The following is a 26,195-nucleotide window of genomic DNA, read 5'->3' as shown; positions in this document are numbered from 1 at the left end:
ACGAACAGCTCAGCTTGAAATCTAATATGCAGTTTATTTACTATTGTTAACCTAATACAGAGAAAATAGCAGGTGAGTGTGAGCAGGATGGTTATAATTCCATCAAGAACTGATGGTTATATCACAGACCATGAGCACAAAGCACGATTCATCAGAATCCTGGGACTGATTTATAGCCTTTTTCATTAGAACTGGGCTGCAATTGGATCAGATCTGAGGTCTGGGTCCATGCGAACTCCATCCATCCATAGATGCATGTCATTAAACTCTTAGGTTTCCTGTGACATCCTCTCATTTTACCACTCCCCACTGGCTTCTGTCATCTTACAGTTGTTATGTCTTATTCCTTTCAGAACCCCCCATATTCTCTCCTTGTTTTGTTGATGTCTCCTAAGCTCATGATATTTTGTACTTCTCTTCTTAAAGTAAAACAAACCACTGAACAAGCATGTGGTGTGAACACATTAGAAAACTTATTCACCTATGTGTTAAGGTAATTGCAACTGTGTGCTGCTCTTAAGTCATCTAAATACAAGGTCCTTGTTATAATTCCAAGTTCACTGAATACAGGACTTCATCCATAATCAAATGAAATAGTAGGGAAGGGGAAAGACCAGTCCCCACAGAGAGAAATTCTCTACAATCAATTATTCTTTTTTTTTCACACTCTGAAGTCAAATATCGATCTTTGTTTTCCGAACTTACTTGAAGAAAAAATAAAAATAAAAAGATCTAAAGCCATTTTTTTGGCTCAAAAATTCAGATCCTAGCTATGCTATCAGAATTCCAGTGAAGCTCTACAGACTTTTTCCCAAAACTGTAGTACAAGTCTCTTTTGTATTTCAACAAAAAAAAAATCAATTCCTCCTCCAGCCAGCTCTAATGATCGTGTTCCCAAAGGCTTAACATTTTGGTTGGTATAGCAGTAAATTGAAACATGAATCTTTCCACAGGGTGATGATCAGGGTCAAGAAGGAATGAGAACCCAGTAGTGACTACAGATGCTACCTACAGCATGGCTGAAGTATGTGTCAAATTGGTGTTTGGTTTTACATTGTAAATTTAGCAGCCCAATTTAGGTAGTTTTGAAAATTTGATTTTAAACAATTGCTCACGTTCACTTCTCAGTTTCCTTGGGGTGCAAAGAATCAGCCAGGTGGCCAAAAAGCACTAGAAAATATACAGGTTGCACGAGCAGGCAAAGCACCCTGCCACCTGCATCAAGCCAGGCCCCATCAGACACTGAGAAAAGCGCCCCTCGCCACCAAACTGTGGATGTTGACCAGCAGCTTGCTGCTACTGAGGAGCAGGCTGGGGCTTGTGCAATGTCCAGCAGATGTACAGTTAAAAACAAAACATACTTGCTTAACATAAACACGTGGCTGAAGTACGTCCTCATATTCAGACCCATTAGCTGTATAACAACGACCCTTTTAACATCAGAATCACCAGCTGATGCCACAGACAATTTTAAGGCTACTGAGCAGCACTCCATTCTTAATAGATACCATGATGAGGTGGTGGAAGCTGTTCAGGAGATAAAACTTTTACTATTTTTACATATCTTCCTACCTTTTCTGTGTATGCAGCAGGCAAAATATCCTGTGTCATGTCTCAACGCAGAAGAACAGCAGATGCAACTTATCACTTAACAACAACACAGCACCAGTGATCACTAAAAGCCAAAAAGATCTCCATTTTCATGATTACTGATTAAGAGCCAATAGCCTCATAGGAATCTGGAGGTGGTCAGCTGGCATCTGCTCAGATACCTTTATGCTGGAAATATCCTTGACCATACAGAAATGTTAACCCAGAACTGGCAGTTCCTGAAATTCATATTAATAGGTTTTAGACTTTCTCTCAAGGAGGCATATAATTTCAGACACAATTGTGCTCTAACACAGCTCCCAGACCACAGCTGAGTCTCCTCCAGCCTCCCTCTGTGCCTGGTCACAGTAATCATGCGACACCTAGGTCCACATAGGCCCGCACTCCAGGAGGTATTAACACCTGACTGTAGCTGCCCATATGCAGCACTGAATTGATGTTTGTTAATGCAGGGAAGACTGGAAAGGTACAGAAGGGCACACAGAACAATCTGGCAAAGACAACATGTAGTAAATGAGCAATCTGTGTGAGGCAAGGTCCCATCCTCAAACAGCTTAACAAAAGCTCTGCTTCCCCTCTAGCTGCATCTTAGAGCTAACCACCTCCCTTCTAACCATTTGAACTCCCCAACTTACCATTTGTCATGTTTAGCACAGGGAAAACGAGGGCAGATCCTTCTGCAGTCTTTGGAGAGCAAGGTGCTCGAAGAGCTCTTCTTGCCGGTCTGCGGGGCAGGAGAGTGGAGCTGGATGTGCCTGAGATGCAAATCTCCTCAGTGCAGCCCCAGGGCTGACTGAGGCCTACAAAATGCCTCAAGCCATTTTTGGGCCCTCTTCAGCATTCATCACTTTCTCTAATTTCTGTCCCATCCCCATGTTGCCTCAGTGCCATCTCTGAGCTGTGAAGGGCCCATGTGCTGTCTCGGTGCCATCTCTGGGCTGTGAGGGGCCCACACACTGTCTCAGTGTCATGTTTGGGCTGTGAGAGGCCCACGCGCTGCCTCAGCGCCAGCTGTGGGCTGCCATGGCCCTTTCTTATTCCCCATGCAGTGGTGCATTCAAATCTAATGTCTGTGCAAAGTCTGTCTCCCTTTGGGCTGGACACAGCCTTTTCTGCTCTCATCACGTCTCTGAACTGCCCTGCTGCCATCTGTGCACTGACTGCTGCCACCAGGCTGCCTCAGCACCATATCATCCTGCCAACCTGCCTCAGAGCCTTTGTGTGGCCTGCTGATGCCAAGATGGCCCTGTTTCCCTTTTGTACCTTATCACAAAGCTTATGCTGGATAGTCAGTCTTAAATCAGCTGAAAGACTCGCAGGAGAAAGGCCACAGTGTAGCCCTAGAAAATGGTATACCCTGAGTCTGTCCCCTCACCAAGACATAAGCTTTGGCCAGAGCCCTGCTGTGCCTCTGGTAGCCCTCACACGTCCTGACACAGGCCCAGTGCACCAGAAGAGCTGAGCAAGCAATGGCCTGGCAGTTTCAGCCTTGATAACCAAAACTTCTGAGCTGGAAGTGGTGGAGAAAATACTTCTTTACAGCAGACCATATGGCTAAAGACAGCAATGGCTCATCTGCCTGGACATACTGAGCACATTCATCTTGTGTCAGTGAAGTGGACACCTGCAGCAGGATGGCTTTCATCTGGCCTCAGAGCTGGAGAGGCATCAGCAGCACAGTCTGTAGGATTTAGTTTGGTGGCAGCTGTTTGCAGCACCTGGTAGCTAAACAAAGGCCTTATTGGAGTTCTCACTTTTTCGAATATTAAGGATAGGAGGGCTCCAGATTGTATATTTAATATTCACTCTTTAGTATTAACTCTGTTTTGGTTCACCATGCTGGACAGGCAAGTCCATTAGAAATGTAGGATCTACAGGATACAGGCAGTACAGTGCAAGCACACAATACACCAGTTCTCCAAGGACTGCACATCAATTTCCTATTTTTGTTGACAAATTACTTGCCAGAAATGCAAAACTGTGTGCCTAGATTAGCTCAGGCTGGATAGCTGCAATACATTTATCTGAAACCCTCCTGAATTTTCTGCTTATCTAGAATACGGCAGTTCAGCAGAGCTGTCGATGTGAGCTTATTACAACTGTGCCATTACTCTCCACCTGTTCCTGATTGTACCATGAATCCTGGCTGAAATTAGAGATGTTTCAAAATAGGAATATACATTCTCTACCCTTCCCCGATCTTTCAGTAAAAATATAAATTGTCTTCTCCTTCTTTTATTCCTTTGCTTTTCTCTTTCTTGGACACTAAAGAAGGGAAGGGAAGGGAAGGGAAGGGAAGGGAAGGGAAGGGAAGGGAAGGGAAGGGAAGGGAAGGGAAGGGAAGGGAAGGGAAGGGAAGGGAAGGGAAGGGAAGGGAAGCAGAAGAAAATTAATATCCAACATAATTTGGATTTAAGGTATTACTGTTACAAATGTAATCGTTATTCATTTTAAGTGTTATTTTCATAAAATGCAAAGTTTTCACTATTAAGAAAGAAAAAGAAAAAAGTAAAAAAAACCCTTCCACCAGCTTCAATTTTAATCTCTACAGGTTTGTATAGTATAAAAGCTTCAAGACTTAGGAACAAAAACCTAACATTACTTCTTTTAGCCTAGAAGTTATAAAGGAATCTTAAGGTGATATTATTTGATGTTTGTACTACCAAGCAGCCTAGAAAGCCTTCTCAGGTACAAGGTTCCCTTTGTACCAGACATTGCAAGAACAGAACAGAAAAGACAGTCATAGTCCATACCTATGCAATTCAGGTATGCCCGACCCAGACAGCCATGAAGTAGTACTGACCCAGACTTGTACATCTATAAAAGGCAGGGGAGATTTGTCTAGAAATACTTACCAAAGTCCTGGAAACATTAACATTCTCATTACCATAGTCCCATGATTGAGCTAATAAAACCTGCCTCTCAGTATTTAGGAGCCCAATATCACCTTTACCTTAATTCTATTTCTTACATATAATTTGAAATATGTCTATATTAGGAGGCTCTATTAAAACGAAAAGTAGTTTGTGTCCAAATTTCACCATTACCCTATTGGCATAGCTTCTATGTTCAAAAATTTATTTCTCCCAGAGAGAAAGCTGCTTTTGCTGCCACCTTTAGATGAGTCTCCTGCTACTGCAGTTTGTCAGTGACCAAATGGTCTATAATGGTCCTCTGAAGGAATGGTGAGCTGCAGATGACAAACAGGGAGTATCGAAAAAGAAGCAAAATATTTACTCTGTCTCTTGTGGAAGCTTTTTAGCATGTTATCTGAATGATGCAGACCATGCAGGCAGACTAATCTGGGACAGATTAAAAAAAAAAAAAAAAAAAAAAAGCCTCTTCTCTGAGCATGTGGGAAGTTCATAGCTACAGGAAGTCAGAAAATGAAATACTCATGGACAGATTTTAAAGGGTCATAAAAGTTTATGAGATATAAAAGCAAGAGCTAGACCTGAGCTGTTGAGTTCAGATCAAAACTAAAATCAAAATAGGAATTTGGTTTGGGTTATGTTATAAATTAGACTTGATGGTAGAATTACATTCCAGATACTGAGAGTTCAATGAGCGGAATTGCATTACACAACATATTTGATAAAAATATAAGTTCTATGAAGGAAGAAAAGGGGTAAGTAAATTGTTGTTCTCCAAAGCCTGAAGTATCCACACCACATAAGGAAGGATTCTCACCTTCTAACACTATCTATGAAAAATTACAAAGGTAGAAATGAGTGATATATATCACATTGAATTCAATGCACAAGAAAGCAGAGATCACTGAAAAGATCCAGTGTGAAAACTACTCTTTTCCACTGCCCTGGCTTTTAATTTATACATGTTGAGGAAGCATTTATTTTACATTTATAATGTGAAACAAGGTTTGTTTCAGTGTGCTAGAGATAAAGGGCAATAGCAAAAAACATGAGGGAGAATACGCATCTGAACTTGAGGAATACAGTGCGTTGTGGAGTGTTGCCATATCTTGGCTTTTACTGGGTGAAACTAATCATAATCTTATGAATATTTCTCAAAATCCTAGCTTTGTTAAAACCTCAGCTTCATTTTCCACTCTTTCTGATATGAAAATCTTTAGAACATGATAAAATGCACAATATATATTTGAAAAAAAGAAAAAAGTTCCTGTTTTAATCTTATGATTCTACAAAAATCACAGGCAGGAAAGGGTTATTTCAAGATTTTTAACCTCTTAATATGGCTACAGTAGAGAAGAATATTGTAAATCTATGGAATTAATTCCTTAAATGCTAGGAAAAAAATCATATAATGAATTTAATTTAGGATATATAGAACCTGTTTAGCTCTGGAAGATAGTTATCTGGCACATATCTTGATCAAAATTGATCAGTGTTTGTTGCTGTCTCCTTTCTGAGTATGATTCTCATGGCTGTTCATCTATATCTGTTATATTCAGAGTAAGATGAGGTCGCTATTAACACCTCATATATAACACCCATAACATTCTAAGTCACCCTGTGCACAGAAGGTTGAAAATGAGATAATTTGAGTAATCCTTTGTCCTTTCAAGTTATATTTATGTCTATTCTAAAAGCAGAAAGTCATGGAGAAGAATACAGTGTAAAAGAAGGCCCTTCTAGAAAAATAAGGTTTTTGAAGATTTACTGTGATTTACTTAGCAGAATGAAGTTACTTACATGGAATTCAGAAACTTTGAGTTTCTCCAGTTTTAATAGTAAATACTTTAACTTTTTGCACCGTTAACTCATACTTGGTAAATATTTTTATATAATTATTGGTGGCCATTATGTTCTATGTACTGAAGGATTGAAAAGGAAAGTACTATGTATACTCTCTAAACATGCAATGTCATTCTTTTTTTGTGGGATAGAAAGCTGTATGCTTAAAGCTACTGCACAGACAGACAGAAATAGAAATCCATCCTGACATATTCTTAGGGACATGGATTATTGTACTTGTTTTCCCAATTCCTGTCACAATGGATCCATTTTGCAACCCTGCTCCTTGGCTCCTGGGCATGCCCTCCTCCAGCACCCAGTGGGAGTAAAGGAAGAAAGAAGAAAGAAGAAAAGGGGACCCATGAAACAACCCAACCCCCTAGCCCAGCAGGCAAAATATCTAACTCCTTCATGTTTACACATTTTTATGTCATTGTTTTAGATCTCACTTTTTTTTTTTTTTAATTGTTATGCTTTGTTTTCCATCAAAACAAAATTAGTTAACCTATATCTTCACTTTCAAGTTAATTGAAAGATGGTGGAATGCAGAAAAAAATGCTAATAGTGAATTAAGGTTAAAGAGTTAAGCACTCCAAAGTGAAGTGTCAGAATCAAGATCACGTGATACAACTACGTACCACAGCTCCTAGTGGTTTTATTTTGAAAGTCCCTGCTTCAGACAGTGTGCAGAGTGCGTGGGGCTTAAGGATTAAGTTGGGGATTTATGAAATACAATATCTTGCCTGTTGGACTAATTGTCTTAACATACACTGGAGTGTGCACAATTATTCCTGTGTTAACAGCCTTTAGAGGCACAGTCTGAGGTTGGAAGTAAGGGCAGGGTACGTGGTAGACATTAACGTAGCAAGAGAGATCCTTTGCCCCCAGACTTTACAAACTAAACAGATAGAAGAGTCTTGGATTAGAAAAGCAATAGAAATCAATTTGCCCAAAGTCATTTTAGTAGGGTAGTGGCAGAGCTAGAAACAGAAGCCCATTTTTTTGAGTCCCTGTCCACTGTATTGTCCATGTGAGAAATTAATTCAGCTCTGGCAATAAATCCTTGAGCTCAAATGTCAATTTCTGGACAAAGTGTGGTTTTGCTGGAGCATTTTTATCCCAGCTACTTTTGCCCTGGTGTACTGGATTATCCTTTTCAAGAAGAAAGCGAGAAGAGCAATTCAAGCTAGTGATAATGTCCTGGAGTCAGCTCTGTGGTGGGTATCACACATTGTCACAACATAGAGCAGCCAACACACACACGTATATACACACACGCCAGACTAAGAAGATGCAACAAGTCTGAATCTCACTGTTTCACTACCAATCAGGCATACAAAACATTGCCATGGCAAACTTGGAGCTTAATTACTTATTTCTGCATTATCAGCAAAAATTTCAGCTATATACCAGTCGTCTCTTTTGACAAGGTAATTGGCTACAATTTTTAAACTAGGGTTTAATTTTTGAAGATGAGAGCACAGCCTAGTTATCACAGATACCTGTGATTATAGCATCATGTTCTACAGCTTTTGCCATAGAGCAGTCCTTTCTCTAATGGACTCTTAGAACAATTTAATTGTTCCCTTTGTTGGATTTTTTTTTTTTAATCTTTAGTATAATGCCAACAAAGGCGGTGCACACAGATATGGAAATCTTAATAATATTTAAATGTCATACTATCTTATTCCTCATTAAAAATAGAGAATTTCCTGTCAGTTTCGACAAATACCACAGGCCCTGAAATTTTAAGCAGACTCAAATGAAAACAACATGCTAAACTGCTTAAACTGTTTTTCAGGGCTCCAACACTTATATTCACCACTGTACAGATTAACTATGGTTAAGGTTTAAAAAAAAAAATTAAATATTTTTCTTACCCTGAAAGTTTATATAGTGCTTAACATTTTCTGAAAACTCATTATATGGGTAGAAAAAAGTCACACGGATATGTTTAATTTTCCATCATTTGTACATTTACATACACACAGGCACAAATCAAGCATGGGATGAAATAGCACCTGCGTATATAGACTAGGCTATCCCTATACAGACGTTACAGGAAGGAGCTTCCCAAAATTCTTTCATTCGTACTACTGAATGACCCAGAAAGAGGACTGTACTAAATTTTGTTCATGTGAGTGTGTGATTTTTGTTTCAGGCAGGCATTGCTCAAGACACCGACAGAGTGTGCCCAGCTGGGGCAGACCATCTCTAAAACTGTCCCCTCCACATGTATTCATATGTAGCAGCAAGTGACATTTTGAAAGCAATGCAAAAACATGACCTTCCCACATGCCCTAGTCTATTCCTACAGCCACCTCCAGCAAGCAGAGTGGCTGGGGTAGCAGCTCTTTTGAGACTTAAAGCCAAGAATCTGTTCTTGTATGCCTTTGGCATGTCATACTGGAGCTCAGAGTGTTGACAATTCACATGGGTACAGCCTGCGGCTGCATCCCGCATATTCTGATCCTCTTTCAAACTCTTAGCACAATAGGGTCTCAAATACATTGTGAGCAGAAGAAAACAACCCCCCACGTTCTATTTTAGTATGTTGAGCCTAAAGTCCATTGGCTGGGAGCTGTCATCAGACATGACCATATGTTACTCAATGGTATTACAAGTAAATCCTAATTGAGTGCAAATTATGAAGATTAAAGTCACCTCACATTTAGCTGCATTATGTTGAAGCAAATGTATTTCAAAGTCCTGTTTAAAATGCTGGCAATTCTCAGCACAGAAATTAACAGGCTGTCATTACCTTGGATTTTATGAGCTGTTCCAAATGTCTGGAGTTCCTTGTTTGGAGTCTTTAGTGAGAATGAAAAAACAGTCCTTTGCAGCACAGACTGGAAAACACCAAAGACAATGTATTGTCAACAACTTTTGAAAAAATATTAAATATTGATACAACTAAGTCACTGAAAAATCTTCTGGTATAAGCTTTTCATAAATAATGCTAAAAGACTGGATGACTGCTGTTCTAATTGTGGTTAAAATCAAAGTTTTGGATTTAAGCAATTCACTGTCAGGATAAGCCAGGTCCAGTTTATAACAGGCAATACATTATTTTTTGAAAACAATTAACTGCCAGAAAAATGTTCCTTGATGACTGAAGTTTGTTGCTGTTTCATAAGAGGTCTGTAACGTAGCAAGAAGCTGAACTTCATCTATTGGTGCACTTTGGATGATGCACTCCATTTTAATGAGATTAAAGGTTTAATGCAGATAAAAGATTTTTATCTGTTCAGTGCACCTGGATTCAACACAGGGATTTCAGTGTGATTCACAGAGGGTCAGCGGAGAGCTATGCTCATCCTGACAGATAAGAGCTTCTGACTTCTTTCCTAAATACAATTTTTTTTTTTTATTCCGTACAAATACAAAATGTTCAGGACACATTTTTTCCTGTTTTATTCTCTGATTATGTGCAGCATATCTGCTGAGGAAATTTTTCAACCAACTCTAGTGCTGGACATGGCTAAAGTCCTACTGGATAACTACTGCTATCCTGAAAACCTAGTGGGAATGCAAGAAGCCATTGAACAAGCCATCAAGAGTGGGGAGATCCTGGACATCTCAGATCCAAAACTGCTGGCCAGCGTCTTGACAGCTGGAGTGCAAGGTGCTCTGAACGATCCAAGACTGGTGATTTCCTATGAGCCATCACCACATGAAGCTCCCAAAAAAGAAACTGAGGCTTCCCCCACTCGTGAACAACTCCTGAGTCTTATTGAGCGTGTGATTGTGTATGACAAGCTGGAGGGCAATGTTGGCTACCTGAGGATTGATTATGTCATAGGACAGGACGTTGTGCAGAAAGTTGGAGCTTTTCTGGTGGACAAGGTGTGGAAGACGCTGATAAATACATCTGCCCTGGTGATAGATCTTCGTCACAGCACTGGAGGACAGATCTCTGGACTTCCCTTCATCATCTCATACTTGCATGAAGCAGACAAGATGCTGCATGTTGAGACCGTATACAATCGGCCCTCCAACACCACCACAGAGATATGGACATTGCCAAAAGTGTTGGGAGAGAGGTACAGCAAAGAAAAGGATGTCATTGTTTTGATCAGCCGCCACACCACAGGAGTGGCTGAAGATGTGGCTTACATCCTCAAGCACATGAACAGAGCTATCACTGTCGGGGAGAAGACAGCTGGGGGCTCACTGGATATCCAGAAGCTGCGTATTGGCCTCTCTAATTTTTATCTAATGGTTCCTGTATCACGGTCTGTGAGCCCCTTGAGTGGGGGTGGGCAGAGCTGGGAGGTTAATGGGGTGATGCCATGTGTGGCTACTGAGGCAGAACAAGCCTTACAGAAATCCTTGGACATCCTGGCAGTGCGCAGAGCAGTGCCTGGCACCCTAACCCACCTCATAGACATATTAAAGGACTATTACAGCTTAGTGGAGCGGGTGCCAGTGCTGCTGCGGCACCTCGCCACTTCTGATTTCTCTTCTGTGCAGTCAGCAGAGGACCTGGCCACCAAGCTCAACACTGAGATGCAGACCTTATCCGAGGACCCTCGCCTGTTGGTCCGAGTCATGATGCCAGGTGAAACTGCTGCCCCCCCTGCTGAGACGCCAATTGCAGTGGCAGCCAACTTGCCTGACAATGAGCAACTGCTGCATGCCTTGGTGGACACTGTCTTCAAGGTGTCAGTGTTGCCAGGCAATGTGGGCTACATGCGCTTCGATGAGTTTGCTGATGCCTCTGTGCTTGCTAAACTGGGACCTTACATCGTAAAAAAAGTGTGGGAGCCCCTCCAAAATACAGAGAACCTGATCATGGACCTACGCTACAACCCTGGGGGCCCTTCCTCCTCTGCTGTGCCTGTGCTACTCTCCTATTTCCAAGACCCTGCTGTAGGTCCTGTCCATCTCTTCACAACTTACGACAGGCGCACCAACCACACGCAGGAGCACAACAGCCAGGCAGAACTGCTGGCCCAGCCCTACGGAGCTCAGCGTGGCATCTACCTGCTCACCAGCCACCACACTGCTACAGCTGCTGAGGAGTTTGCTTACCTCATGCAGTCCCTGGGCCGCGCCACACTGATTGGGGAGATCACAGCAGGCAGCCTCTCACACACCTATACCTTCCCTCTGCTGCAGCCTGAGCAGGGAATAACCCGTGGCCTAACTATCACAGTACCAGTTATCACCTTCATTGACAACCATGGAGAAAGCTGGATGGGTGGAGGAGTTGTGCCTGATGCCATAGTATTGGCTGAGGACGCGCTGGAGAAGGCTGAAGAGGTGCTAGCTTTTCACAGGAACATGGGGGTGCTTTTGGAAAGTACTGGGCAACTCCTAGAAGCTCACTATGCCATCCCAGAAGTGGCTGGGAAGGCCAGTGCCATGCTCAGCACCAAACGGGCCCAAGGAGGTTATCGATCAGCTGTAGACTTTGAGACCTTGGCTTCCCAGCTTACCAGTGACTTGCAGGAGGCCTCAGGGGACCATCGGCTTCATGTTTTCCACAGCCATGTGGAACCAACAGCAGAAGAACAGCTTCCCAACATGATTCCCAGCCCTGAGGAGCTCAGCTATATCATTGAGGCGCTCTTCAAAATCGAGGTATTGCCAGGCAACCTGGGCTACCTTCGCTTTGATATGATGGCTGAGGCAGAAACAGTGAAGGCCATTGGGCCTCAGCTGGTGCAGATGGTATGGAACAAGCTGGTTGACACGGATGCCATGATTATTGACATGAGGTACAACGCGGGTGGCTACTCCACTGCTGTCCCAATACTTTGTTCCTACTTCTTTGAGCCTGAGCCTCGGCAACACCTCTACACTGTCTTCGATCGTAGTACCTCCCGCAGCACGGAGGTATGGACTCTCCCTCAGGTCACTGGCAAGAGATATGGCTCCCTCAAGGACGTCTACATCCTAACAAGCCATATGAGTGGCTCAGCAGCTGAAGCTTTTACTCGCTCTATGAAGGATCTACACCGGGCCACAGTTATTGGTGAGCCCACAGTAGGTGGTTCCCTCTCAGTGGGCATTTATCGTGTTGGTAATAGCTCCCTGTACACCTCCATCCCCAGCCAAGTGGTGCTCAGCCCAGTCACTGGCAAAGTGTGGAGTGTGTCTGGAGTGGAGCCACATATCACCATCCAAGCCAGTGAAGCCATGGCTGTAGCCCAGCACATTGCCAACCTGCGTGCCCAGGTGCCACAGACACTGCAAACTGTAGGTAAGCTTGTGGCAGATAATTATGCCTTTGTGGACATTGGGGCTGTTATAGCATCCAATCTCACCAAGAATATCAACAACGGAAATTACAAAAGGATTAATTCAGAAGAGGAGTTGGCCAGGAAGGTGACTGCCAACTTGCAAGCTCTTTCTGATGATGAGCACCTCAAAATACTCTACATCCCTGAACACGCCAAGGACAGCATCCCAGGAATCATGCCAAAACAGGTACAGTTCTCCTGTAGCCAGCTATACTGATGCCAGTTAGAATGGGAGCACTGAGTCAGACATCTTACTTTGTTTCTAGCCCATATCATCAACCCATCAGGATTTACCTGTATCCATTAAAGAAGCCTGTCCCTCAATGGGTTTTGGAGACTGAATTTTCTCTGATACTAAGGCAAGCCAGGGTAGTAGCTTGTGTTAGTAGACGGTAGTTCTGGATGCATACTTTCTGGGGACAACAGCTTTCAGGTTGTAGATCTCTTTCAGTGGCCATCTACCACAAGAAAAGATGCTGATGCAGGACTTCCCTATTACAGTGAAAATATCTCATCTCTGTGATCATAGAAGAGTATGACAGCTTTTCAAGCTGTAATAAATTAATGCAGAAACCCACTGGTTACAAACTGAGTTTGTAATCTGAGAAAAATGAGGTTGGTCCAGAGTAAATGCATAGACCTGCAAAACATACAGCCCCATACTTTGCAATGGATTTTTATATATAAGATTGCCATACCTGATTTCTAATTCTATTACACTAGAACAACAAGCAACTCCTTTTGTAGTGACAGTGGAAACTTGTTCTGATTGTATCTCATGCTCAACATCAGACAGTTTCCCAGTGACCTAGAAATACTTTGGAAGAAGTATCTGGGTGGAAGTTAGGTGGCCCCAGGGAGAAATTGATTTTTAATAATCTACTTTTGCCTTTGCTGCGTGGTTTGCATAACAGTCTGCACTTTGTTCTGAGCCTGGCTATTTATACATTGGTCTGTCTTGGCAATCTTTCTTGTTCATTGTTGTGCTAGAGGGAGCTCCCAGGAGCACTTGTTAAAATTCCACATTCAAATTAAAAGGAGGGTTAGGATAACCCGATCCCTTTCTTGGATGGAGTTAGCTCCTTTCTGGCTACTGCTCCAGCGTGGCTATCAGAGACTTTTCCCAAGGGACTCATAAAATTACTTTTTGAAGAGAATGCATTTGCCTTTGCAATGAACCAGAGTATACCAAGTGTCAGGTAACTATTAAATGTTTCCTGGGGGAGGAAATCTGTGGGCTTCCACCCTCTGAAGTCTTTGGCATGCATGAATTAAGGTGGGCATGACCTTTGTGGTATTATCTCCAACACTAATGTCAAGGACAAAGTCTAAGTATTTCCAGGGGAGGACATTTTTTCAATTCAAGTTTGATAACCAAGAGATGCTGGCTTCATTCATGCCTCTAAGCAAAAATAAATAAATAAATAAATAAAATAATTAAAGTTTTTTTCTTTTTTAAATTCCATTGCTCTCCCCCTCCTATTAAATTTTTAGCAGCATATTAGCTCTGATATGAATTTCTCTCCATCCTACAAAGTGGACCTATCCTGCAACTTAGTCACCATATTTGCTGAAAGCTGTTAATGGATATTGCTGTGTATTTTTACTTATTTAGACCTTACTTACTTTATTCAGATCTTGAAAGTTGAGAACAGAATGTACAGGACAAAAATCTTATTTTTTACACGATATAAAATTCTGATCCTGATAGAGCTAATGATCTAATGAGCAAATGTCATTATGCTAATTAATGCCACTGTTTATCTCAACTCTTTGTCAAGAAAAATTATTAGAAAAGGTCACGATATACATCCACCAGAAAGAAATCACAGCAGTGTGGATGCAAATTAGGACAAAACTAAGAATTCTTTAAGGAGGAATAATATATAAACAGCAGAGGAAAAGCATGGGTCTCTTATGGAACTAGAATAGCTACCAAGGAGGTATGCATCCCTTCACAGTGCTTGAGGAAACTGGGAGGGAGAGAGGCAAGAAAGTGGTGTTAAAATATTTCAAGGCAGAAGACAGTGAGTGAACTAAGACTTAACATATAGGTTTTTTTCCCTGTGATGGAGATAGTAGAAAATTCACCTATTCCACAGAGCTTTAGGCTGCAAAAGTACCTTTCTTTTTTTTTTTTTTCCTACAGTGTCCCTGTATCTTCTTGACTCACCTTACAGGATAATTGCTTCTGCCTTGCTTTTGCAGAGCCAAGAGGAATGTTTTCTATGAATCATTTCAGATATTCCCCCATACCAATACTCTAGAAAACAAATGCCTTAAGATTACAGTGAAGCTTAGATTATGGCACTAAATGCATTTATAAATTCATCTTTTCTTTTTCTTTTTCTTTTTCTTTTTCTTTTTCTTTTTCTTTTTCTTTTTCTTTTTCTTTTTCTTTTTCTTTTTCTTTTTCTTTTTGACAGTCTCAAACAGGACACAGTGGCTATTTAATCTGTACTATGCTTATACTTTAACAATCTAAGAGGTATTTTTTCTCTTATGCTGCCAGCCTTCCAAACCAACCTTTCCCTTGACAGTTGGATTTTCTAGATAGTGACCTTGACAGTGAAGCGGATCCAACACAATTAAATGAAAGTGACGATGAATAACTGCAGGAGGGATGGGATGGGACATAGTAGACAGACAAGTGAAATGCACATAGACCTTTGCATCTGCTGTAGTAGAATAGCAGCTGAAGCATAATACTGGGTAGTGAATACGTCTCCTCTGTGACAGCAGCAAGGTCGATACTAGCTGGAGCACTCTGCTGCATAAACGCCACTTTCCGAAGTCAAACCTCCCAGAGGCAAATGCTGCGTATACTGTTTGTGAAACAGAAAATAGCCTTTTGCTTGTAAGGATGAATTCTGTAAACACGGTGATGAACACTTCTGTAATCTTCGCTTCTTATTCCTCTGTTTGCCTCTCTCTTATCACACCTTCCTTTCCATGTACTCATGAATATCTGAGTATTGTAGATTACCTGTAGAGGAATTGCTGCCTGATTTTGGCAAATGTGTTAAGTCAGCTTCAAGTGACAAGCCCCTCCCTGAGTGACTCTTGCGGCCCCTTGATGATGCCCAAATCTTTTTAATGTAGTCTTCACACCTAAGGGAATTTCTGTGCTAATGTTTTAGATATGCAGATGAAATTGATGAAGAAAGTCTCCCCACTGCACTGTACATCCCTAGTAAAAGATAAAAAGGAATCTTTTATATATATATATAAAAAAAAAAAAAAAAAAGGAATCTTTTATAAGGAGAAGCTGTTCCTTCATTTGAAGAATCACTTTTCATGGATAAATAATACCTATAGCAGAGATTCTGCTTTGCTGATGGAGGTAATAGTTACAGACGTTCCCCCAGAAATGAGTATGCTTGCTTATATGCCTCCATTAACAAGTAAAACAAAATAGCCTCGGAGTGTCAAGATAGGTAAACAAATTGCTACATCTGTCACTAACAGGTAGAAAAAAATGTTGTGGGCCTTTCTGATGCTGATTTATAACATAACCACAGTAAAGTCAGTGGAACTAAAGAAGTTTATATAAGCCAAAAAAAAAGTCTCCTGTTTAACTCTCCTGACTTTTCACCTTTTGCTTGCCTCTTATATTTGGTGCAGAGAAGAAAATGGCATTTTGTTAATCATTTTTGTTCTTTTTCTAGCACCTTTCATCTTTTGACCCTGATAATAGAGCTCAATACAGCTACATTTGCAGTTACAATAATCCCACCAAAGAGACCTGTTTATGCTCATTTTTTGCCATTGCCATCAGTGTTACAGTAGATTTGCCCATTAGTTTTATGGATTTTCAATGCGCTTTAGATGAAAAATCAAAACTTATCCATGAATCATGTTTTACAATGTAATCTTCCAGGTTATTCCAGGCAAGAAAACAAGGCTTTACACTCTTGGTCACTGACTTGCAATGAGTATGTTAGGAGCCGTATGTTGTCAGAGCAGGCTGACATGTCGCTGTGCAGCGCCATCTGCTGTGAGAGCTTTTCCCTCTGCCCTGCGCTCCTCAGTGTGGACTGAGAGCCTTAAATAACCTCATTTAATCCTTCCCAGAGCATTTCAGCTTTTGCTTATGGTAACCTCTCCATCCTGGCTGTCCGGGTGCAACAGAGGACAGAATAAGGATTCAAAGCTATGGTTCTGGAAAAACTGGATAAATTATCCGTGAAAAGCAGGATGAGGAGCACAAGCAAGGTTTTTGCACAGATTCTAGAGTGGGAATAATTGACTGCACAACTCTGGGAGGAAAATGGCTTGTTTAGAAGGAGTCCTGTACAAAAGTATATGGGTCCTTCAGAGTTCACAATGTGAACACAAGTTCACAGAGTCAAGTTGTCACAGTAAAAAATAATGATCATCAAAATGGGTTGGATAAGCAGGAATATAATCAGTGAAATGCATGAAGTCTTCTGCTACATTCAGCTCTAAAGAAGGCTCAGCTGGAGTGCACTGTGCCCAATCTTGGGCAATGCTTTTTTGGAAAGTTGTGTCTCTGGTGGGGAAGGCCCAGGGAAGAGGAAAAGGAATAAAGAGAAGAGTTGAGTAAGAGTTATCTTGAAAAAGCTTAAAGGATTTGAGTTGTTTATTCAGGAGAAAAGAGAACTGAGAGGATATATGAAAACAGTTTTCAGATACATAAGAGGCTGTTTCAAATATGAAGAGAATAATCTGTTTCCTTACCCATGTTGAATAGGCCAAGAAGTAATGCACTTAAACTGTAGAAAGTAGCAAACTTAGACTGTTTACACAAGATGTTAGGAACATCTTTATAATAGTGAGGCTAGTGACGTGCTAGACTGGATTGCCTGGAGAAGAACATGTAACCTCAATCACTGGTTGTTTTTAAGAGCAACTGAGAGGCAGCTGTCAGGGATATTGGTGGTCCTGCTCAGCACTTTTGCTAGGGAACCTAATAAAATGGATGGTACCATTTCAGCCTGTGGGGGTGAACAAAGATACCCATTGCTATTCTGAGAAAGAAAGGAGCAACACCCCCCTACTGCCCCAAAATCTCGTGGTTCTTAAACCAGCCTCTGGATTTGCAATGGCCCAGGTGTGTTGGCTGATGGTATTCTAACCGGGAGGCTGATAGCACTAGCAACCGTAACAGAGAAGAGTTACACTACAGTGGTCAGTATATAATTAGCTGTGAAAATACAGTTTCCATCAAAATAAACAAAACAATTTAGGGGAGAGGTGAAAGGGGAGAAAAGAGGGAAAAGAGGTGCGTCTGGAAAAGTAGTTTGCCCATGGCTGGGGTATGTATCTGCAGCAGAGCCAGTGATAAAACTCCATGCACGAGTCGCAGGGCAGCAATCTAAGTCCTCTTCTGTGTCCCACTACTTGTTACAGTTAGGCCACACACATGTGGAAGGCAATTGCAGAACAGAGCTGGAGACTCTATATAGTTAACCAAAAGAAATTCTTCTTGGCTTAAGTGGTGTTAGCTTGGAGGTCCTTTAGTCTAGCCACATTGCTTATAGTGTTCTTACTAAGGCACCTGAGGGTTTATATTTAGCCATCAAGTCATTTGTATGTAAACACTGCCTAACTGACCAGCAGGATCTTAGTCTCAGCTGCATCCTGTCCCAGCTTGTTCTTGACCTGCAAGCAGAGCCTTGCCTTCCAAAGGGGAGTACGCGGTTGGTCTCTGAAGCTAGACTCACCTCCGTCAGTACCAGCAGCACGTGGCCCATCAGCCAGTGTCATGAACCTGGGGTTTTCCAGGACCATTACTCTCTACTGTCAGTCCCAGCCTCCTCCCCTCCTTTACTTAAAATGGTTTTTGTTGTTGTTGTGGTGGTGGTTGTTTTTGTTGTTTTGTGTTTTTTATTTTTTAAGGAAATAGCTTTGTGAGTGCTTCTTGTCTGACTTTCAGTCAGAGTCTTTGGAATAGATGTATTTTCATACTTTCTCCTTTTATTCTCTCTTTTTTTTTTTTTTGAGATCATTGCATATTCATTTTAGCCCAAGAGATGTGAAGCTCTAAGGGAAACCTACTCACCTTGAAATCTGTAATGAATTTGTGAGAGTTAGCAACGCAAGATGTGATACAGCACAGTAAAAAAAAAAAAGTAGAAAAAAAAATATTACCAGGCATAGACCGAGAGGTTATTGCTAATCAACATGCTTCTGGGTGTGCATCTAGCAATTATTGTATGAGAAAGAGGAAAGAAATGTGCGCGTTTAATTAAAATATCATTGGTAAGTGGCTGAAAGTACCACATCAGTTTTATTTGTATGTTACAAATGAGTGATGAGTTTTTCTCCTGGGGGGACCAGTACCTCTGAACTAGAAATAAGCTCTGTCAGAACAACGCAATGCATGCTGGATGTATTCTTCAAAACTGCGATTTCTTAATCAAAGTACAGTGGGCAGATCAAGTAGCATTGCTGTCACTGGGAAGTGGATTGGAAATGACAAACTCAGCAGCTTGGACTGATATGTTTACAGTCCAGATACAGTGGTTATTTTCACAAGGTACAGTGAGAAAGAAAGTACAGGAAAGGGCCGAGGCAAGTTTGCTCTCACCACTAGATCAACAACTACTGGCCAACAGAGCTTTTGAATTAATTCTTGAAATTTTGGCATACAGAAGGCACTGAATGATGAAGAAGCCCAGGGCAGCCAGAAGTGTGATATGGTAGCTAATATTCCCTCAGGTAAAGGGAATGTGCTTGAGCTATGTCAAGTACAATTGCATTCACACAGCTTGGAAACCCTCTGCCTGCAGCGACAGAGGTGCTTTTGGCAGGAGCACAGACCCCAGGCCAGGGCACTGCCTGAAGGGCAGGAGGTTGCCTGACTTCCTTCAGTTGCAGAAGACACAGATGTCTCCCAAGTTCTGGGTCATACTGTGGATTGGGAGAGCACCTTTTAGCACATGACACTGCTGATTCTTTGTTCTTTTCACTATTAAACCGTGGATTGTCTGGGGCTGAGATATGGCAGAGGGAAATTGATTAAAAAGCAAGTATAAAATCAGTTTCACAGCAACCCTGAGGAGAAAAGCCCACATTGCAGAAGGTCACCCTTCTAGGTCACCCTTATATCTGAAAGCCTTATCTCCTTAAGCTGGAAGGTCTTCCATTTTCAGACATATGCATGCAAAACATAAGTTTGGCAAAGGGAGCAGATTCTGTCTCCAAAGCATATAGGGGTTATTAGGACAACTTTATTATTTGGCTACACATTGCTATGAAAAAATGTCTGCTAACATCCAGATAAACAAAATGAAATTAATCACAGCTTAACACATGAAATTCCAGGCACATAGCCACCATATAAGAGATCTAACACATCTACTTCATGAGTATCTCAGCACATACCCAACACAGGAGATTCCTCCTTGTCACAGGGACTGGCCCATTAACGGGCTGAGACCAGCCTCATCTGTAGCCAGCAGCTGTTTGTCAGCTAAACCCAATCAATGAGACTATAAAAGCCTCAAGTGCCTCTTTTAGAAAGGATGTAAGCAGTTTTGGGTGGCAGATCTGGAATAATGACTTGTGCTACAGGCTTGGGCTTGTTCTTGTAGCCTTTTCGGTCTCTCTGGCACAAGGATTTCCCTTGTATTTTTGATAAATAAGCTAAGCCTTGACAAATGGGGGCCTGATCTGGATTCTGAGCATGCTATTAAAGCATCTAATACTGGGCAAACAGTACTGGTCGGCAGCCCGTGCTAACCTAAGTTTAGTATGCAGAAGTCTTAATATCATTACATTATTGTACTTCAGACTTGGTCATATTTCTCACATATGTCCCACCTGAACTAAACTTGACCCACATAATTCCTTTTAAAACTTGTGCCAAGCTGTCGGTGCCAGCAAATGATTTGTTCTGTTTTTTCCAAACTCTTTCAGATCCCTTCTCCAGAAGTATTTGAAGATCTGATTAAATTTTCATTCCACACAAACGTATTTGAAAACAACATCGGCTATCTGAGATTTGATATGTTTGGAGACTGCGAACTTCTAACCCAGGTGTCCAACCTACTGGTAGAGCATGTTTGGAAGAAAATTATTCATACAGATGCATTAATCATAGACATGAGGTAAACCTTTGAATGGCAAATAACCAAACCTCTTTCAAAACAGCATTTTATTTGTAACAGTGAATTATCTTTACATGGCTTGCTATCCTGTTTACAGCCTAGCATTGCTGGGATTAAATGAGAAAAGGAAAACAGCCAAGGAAAACAATAACAGTCGGGAAATATATCTCAAGAGAAATTGTACCATCACTTGACATGTTTAAAACTAAATAAGCAAATTTAGGGTTTACACTGCAGGACGCAATCCTGGACATCACATCTGTTTTCTTTTTCTGATTTCTTTCTAATCTGACTCTGCATGTGTCTTGTATTAATTATATGTTTGTTTTAATTAATTACTTCACTGCTGGCAGTGGTCAAGTGATTGAATGGTCCAAAGAACAGACCATGCGTAAGTCTGTGTTACAGCATCTAGTCTGCCATATCCTTGGTGCCAAATTATGCTGGGCAATCAGCCCTGTACAGAATGGTCCTTGTGCAGAACATGAAGGTGGCTTAAAGGCACTATTGCCTCAAGATACTGTGGCACTCCTGCTGCAGCAAGCTGCAGCACCATATGCCTGCTCTTAACACCGCCATCTTCCAATACACTTGAGATGGCACCAGCACTTTCCTCTTTCTTGCCCTAGTTTTCTCTCAAGTCAGAACTCAAACCAGGGCCAGGGTAACAAAGCAGCAAAGGTAACATCATGCCCTAGGTACCAAATGGTGTCATTATAGTCCTTTCCTTGCTTCTTTTTTTTCTTTAATCTTTTTCTTATTTCTAGCCCTTTAAGAAAGCAGAGTTGAGAGCACTTAAAAGACTCAGTCTCTGAAGTCATGTAAAAAGAAACATAAGCATTTTATGTTTTCAAATTCTACCTAAACCAATCCAATGATTTTAAGGGGAGGCTGATAACTTCCATTTTGCTTGGACTAACCATAATGCATAATGTCTCTCACCTTACAAGTTCCCTTCCCTGGCCAATCACAAACTTCTTACTTTTAAATATCACAGTTTAGAGAAGAGAGACATTGGTAAACTAAACAGCTTCCCTAATGTCACACAAGAAGTCTGTAGTGAATGAAGAACTTGCCTCCAAGGGTTAAGCTAAAATTCTAACAATTGCTCCGTTGTTATTACTGAATAAAGTTTCTGCAGTTTCCCTGCCCTAGAGAGTCCCAGGAAGAGCTCTCCAGCATTGCTCTATTTCTATTGTCTTGTCAAAATGTTTCTTGTCTTTGTCATCCGCCCTGTCTCTTTCTCTTGACAAGAAGTTTGATAATCAGAGAAGCCTCTAAATTGATGTTCACAAAGGAGGGAGATATTTGATGTTTGCTTTTCCCTCAAAATCTTGTAGACTTCTTCAGCTCAAGTCTGTGTGAGACACGCACTGTAGGGCAGGCAGCTGCTCTGCCATCTTGCTGCCTGGCTTCACTCCTGCTGCATAGTTTTGTCTCTCTGCTGCCTAGCCAGCTGTCTGAGATTGGCACTGCAACATAACTGGGGCTAGATGGGGACCCAGGAATGTACCTTAAAGACCTCCTTCCTTTCTTCCAAGTGCACGAGGAGATATTGTGTTCTAGGCTACATCTAGCAGACAAATAAATCCTCCTGGAGATGGGTGACTGCAGCAAGAACACAACGAATTTCAGTGCTCATCCACCTTGCCCTGTCTGATGCCACCAACAGAGGTGGAAGGACTCAGCTTTTTTGGCAACAACTCAGCAGATCACTGCCTCTTACCCTTGTGCAGAGACAGCTGCTTTGTCCTCAGCCAACCAGCTAGCTATCTGGCTGCTGGCCACTCTCTTCAGCTGGGATGGCAGCTGCAGGAACTGGGCTCTGCTGGCTCCAGCTGCCTCCTGGGCCGTGCAGCAGCAGCACCTCATGGCAGCACAGCGCTCCCCGGGACACACTAAAGAGGCTCATTGCAGCTCTGGGCAGTCACAGTGTGAGTCCAGCACACAGCTCCCAAATGCTGCAGAAAAATGAGGGATCTTCACTGTTTGGGACAGAGATCTCCTGGGTTGTCTAATCCTTTCTTAGAGATGAAAAGAACTTAATTATGGACTGAACTGGACAAAACACCCTTTTCTAGTAGGTCTGTGCTGGAATGTCTGTGCCAGGCACTCCTAACATCAACCACAGGAGATCACTGCATGCTATCTCCCAATAGTCAACAATGTGCAAATACTTCAGTGTCATATGTGCTCTATTATCAGAGAGAAGTGACAGACAAAAAATAATTTGGTACTCCACTGTGTGTATACATAGCAGGGGTTCTCCCTTGACATTTAGGCACTTCTGTGACTTCAGTCTTCAGACATGGATATGAAATAAAATTACAACCAAAGTTTTCAAACATGATGGCCCTAAATGAAGCAGCTAAAAAAAGTCTTTAGGCACAAAAACAAATGCCTCCTCTTATAAGGTGCCAAATTCCAGTTGTTCTTACTGTGTGCAGCAGGAAATGAGAACCCATATCAGCTCTACAGATGGATGTTGCTTAAACTGGGGTCTACCTTTAAATATCACTAATGACATAGGAAGTATGAGTACATATGTAACCCTAATATTCAAATATATAACAATATTCAAATCAGAAGAAGAAAAAGAATCTGATGTTTCTCTACAAATAAAAGCCTTTGTGTACTTTCTGATTTTTTTTTCAGGTTGAATCAAGAGAAAAACATTCCATTCAGAGTTCTGTTTGCTTTTGTAGCCAACTGTGGGCAATAACAGTCCCAGCCTGTTAGATGGGATTTTGTTTCTCTGATAGATGTGCCAATATTGATAGGGGAGAATGAATGTAAATGCATCAAAATGTAGCTTTAAGCCCTTTCAGCAGTGATGTTAAGAAAAAACATTTGGAAGGAAGATTTGTCATCTGCCACAAATTTTTACTTGTTTTATTAATATCTTAAATTTCTGAAAAGGTACAATATTGGAGGCTACACCACTTCAATACCAATCCTATGCTCATACTTCTTTGATGAAGGACAACAAATTCTCCTGGACAAAGTTTACGACAGACCCAGTGACTCAGTAAAGGAAATATGGACCCAGCCCCAGCTCAAAGGTAAAAAGACAATTTCTTTTGAGAATAGTTTTTCATTTCAGAGGTTCCTCTTTGTGTATTTTAAAGTGAACCATTAGACACCATAACTCATTTGGTGAAAGCGCCTGCCGCAATTAGCTCAAGCTGTGCAGAGAATATAAAAACAAAAATATGCATCTCAGCCCTGTCCTTAATGCCATTTATAAATAACTCCTAGGAATGGGGTAGACTGGGCACACAGGTTTGTAAACTGGTTCCCAGAAGTTTAGCTGAATACAGTACACAGCAATTATGACTGCTTATAGAAGTTGCTAAGATTAGAAATAAATCCCATGCTGCTTAAAACTCTAGTAACACCTCTTCCAAAACTCACTTATAGTTTTACATGTAGCACTTCACTTCCTACCTGTGCGATCCATCAGATGCTATTTCAATAAATGAAAACACCCTCAATAGCCCAGTTTGTCCAGAGAATGCAAAAGCAAAGGGAAGCACTAAATTCTGCACATCTGAGTGAGTTTGGAGCACTTGGCAGTGTGTCACTCCCTACCCTGCTGTCCATGGAAGTTGAAGAGATGCTGCAAACATGCAGAAACAAAGCTCTTTGGTGCTCATAAAGTGCAGAAGGAGTACTAAACAGCCTTAAACAATGGTTTTAATTCTTCTCCCCTTTAAAGCTACTGAAAGAGGTGCCACCGTGGTGTCTGCAGTTATTGGCTTGGAGCATGCTGAAATGGTTAAACTCAGTGGCAGGCTGCAGGGTCCATCTATTTTCCCAAGCAGTTAGAGGTGGGCTGTGCTAAGGGAGTATGATTACTATGGACACATTCCAGTTCCCATCAAAGAGAACAGGCAGACTCATATTAACTTCAAAGGAGTTGGATCTGGTCCTGTATTATATATATCTACTGTGAAAAGGGTCTTCTAATGGATATTACATCTACAATGAACTGAGAAGACCAAAGATGGTGTGAAAATTAATTACCATGCTATTGGCCCCTCTCTTATGATTTAGTATGAGAATTAGATGTCATCCTGCAACTTACTTAAAGAATGGCATTTTTAAAGCAGTTTAGAGTATCTTTCATGTTATCAGGTCCCAGTTATGACACACTGGCTTCATTTTCAAGGGAACTAAGCCCTCAAAAAGTATCCAGTGTGTTCAGATATACTGAAAATAAGGTGCAAGAAAACTCCTACTCCTGTCAGCTGGTTTATGTAAGAGAATGAGATAACTTGGATGGCATCCCAAAAATATGAGGGTATTTGTTGAAGGGCTTGGGACAAAGGCCATACAACATCTTCCATTTATAGACTACAAAAAGCCTGTGGGAAACCACTACAATTATAATTTCATAATATGCTGCCTGCATAGTCTGCAGGCCAAGTACTATGAGAGCCATGTTCGTAGAGCAGGGATGAGAATGAAACTGAAGGTGCTGCTGGCTGAGCTTTGAGTAACCCTGCTGGAGCAATGGAAAAGGTTGCTTTCCTCGCCTGTCTATCCTACTGCTCCAGGAGCTGCTGTAGAAGTAAAAGCCACAGAGATCCAGCAGTAGTAACCATCAGCTGTTGGAACTCATATCCAGAAACTGATGGCTCAAGAGTACTGCATAGGGTGACAGTCTTTTTTACAGTACAAAGGCTGGGCTAGGGAGAAAAAAAAAAAAAAAAAAGAAGTGCTCTAATAACATCATAGTTGCAAAGTATATTTTAAAATTCGTTTGGTTTATAATAGCAAGTAAGGAAAGAATTGTATCTTGGCTCAGTTATGCAAATGAATCTCTGAAAATGGACGCATTTTGTGATGTTTTTTGTCCTTTCTGGCAGGGGAGAGGTACGGGTCTCAGAAAGGTCTGATAATCCTCACCAGTGCTGTGACATCTGGAGCTGCTGAGGAGTTTGTATCCATAATGAAGAGGCTGGGCAGAGCTCTCATCATTGGGGAACAGACGAGTGGTGGCTCCCATTCCCCACAGACATACCAAGTAGATGATACCAACTTCTACATCATCATCCCCACCTCCAGATCAGTCATCTCTGCAGAGAGCACTTCTTGGGAAGGGAAAGGGGTGCCTCCTCACGTGGAAACACCAGCTGTAACAGCACTCATCAAAGCAAAGGAGATGCTCAGTGCTCACCTGCACAGCTCTAGATAGCCCAGCAGGGGCATGTGCTCCTAGAAAAAAGGTAGGCTGTAATTTTCAAAGAAGCCTGAGGGACTTAACACTCTCAGGAGCTGAACCAATAACGGTTTGGGGAGCCCAGAAGAGTATTTAGCCATAATTTAGGTAACTAATGCAAAAACGAGATCCCAAAAATCTCACTGTGTGTGTGTGTGTGTGCATTTCCATGTGAGGGAATGTGCAGGGTATGGGTGTTTTTCTATGCGTTATCTGTCTGGCTTAATAAATGATGGGTTGTTTACTGCACAAGAGCACAGTTCCAACAGGAGAAATTATTTTAAGGCCCTTCTGCTACACAGAATAATTCCCAAGCCTCAGG

At 41.6% G+C, this 26,195-nt stretch overlaps 1 protein-coding gene across 1 annotated transcript; it reads left to right on the top strand.

Moving 5' to 3' along the window:
- Positions 1-9,725: 9,725 nt before the first annotated feature.
- Positions 9,726-26,182, top strand: RBP3 (retinol binding protein 3; the record flags this gene model as incomplete). The annotated part of the gene is made up of 4 exons (XM_040563232.1): positions 9,726-12,761; positions 20,459-20,649; positions 23,569-23,711; positions 25,521-26,182. Coding segments are annotated over 4 exons (3,699 nt in total), but the record flags the coding sequence as incomplete, so codon positions are not given.
- Between the last annotated feature and the right edge of the window lie 13 nt (positions 26,183-26,195).

Source organism: Cygnus olor, chromosome 7 (assembly GCF_009769625.2).
Source record: "Cygnus olor isolate bCygOlo1 chromosome 7, bCygOlo1.pri.v2, whole genome shotgun sequence".
Lineage (NCBI taxonomy): Eukaryota > Metazoa > Chordata > Aves > Anseriformes > Anatidae > Cygnus > Cygnus olor.
The sequence above is the reverse complement of the archived record's forward strand: the minus strand, read 5'-3'. Positions and strand labels throughout refer to the sequence as shown.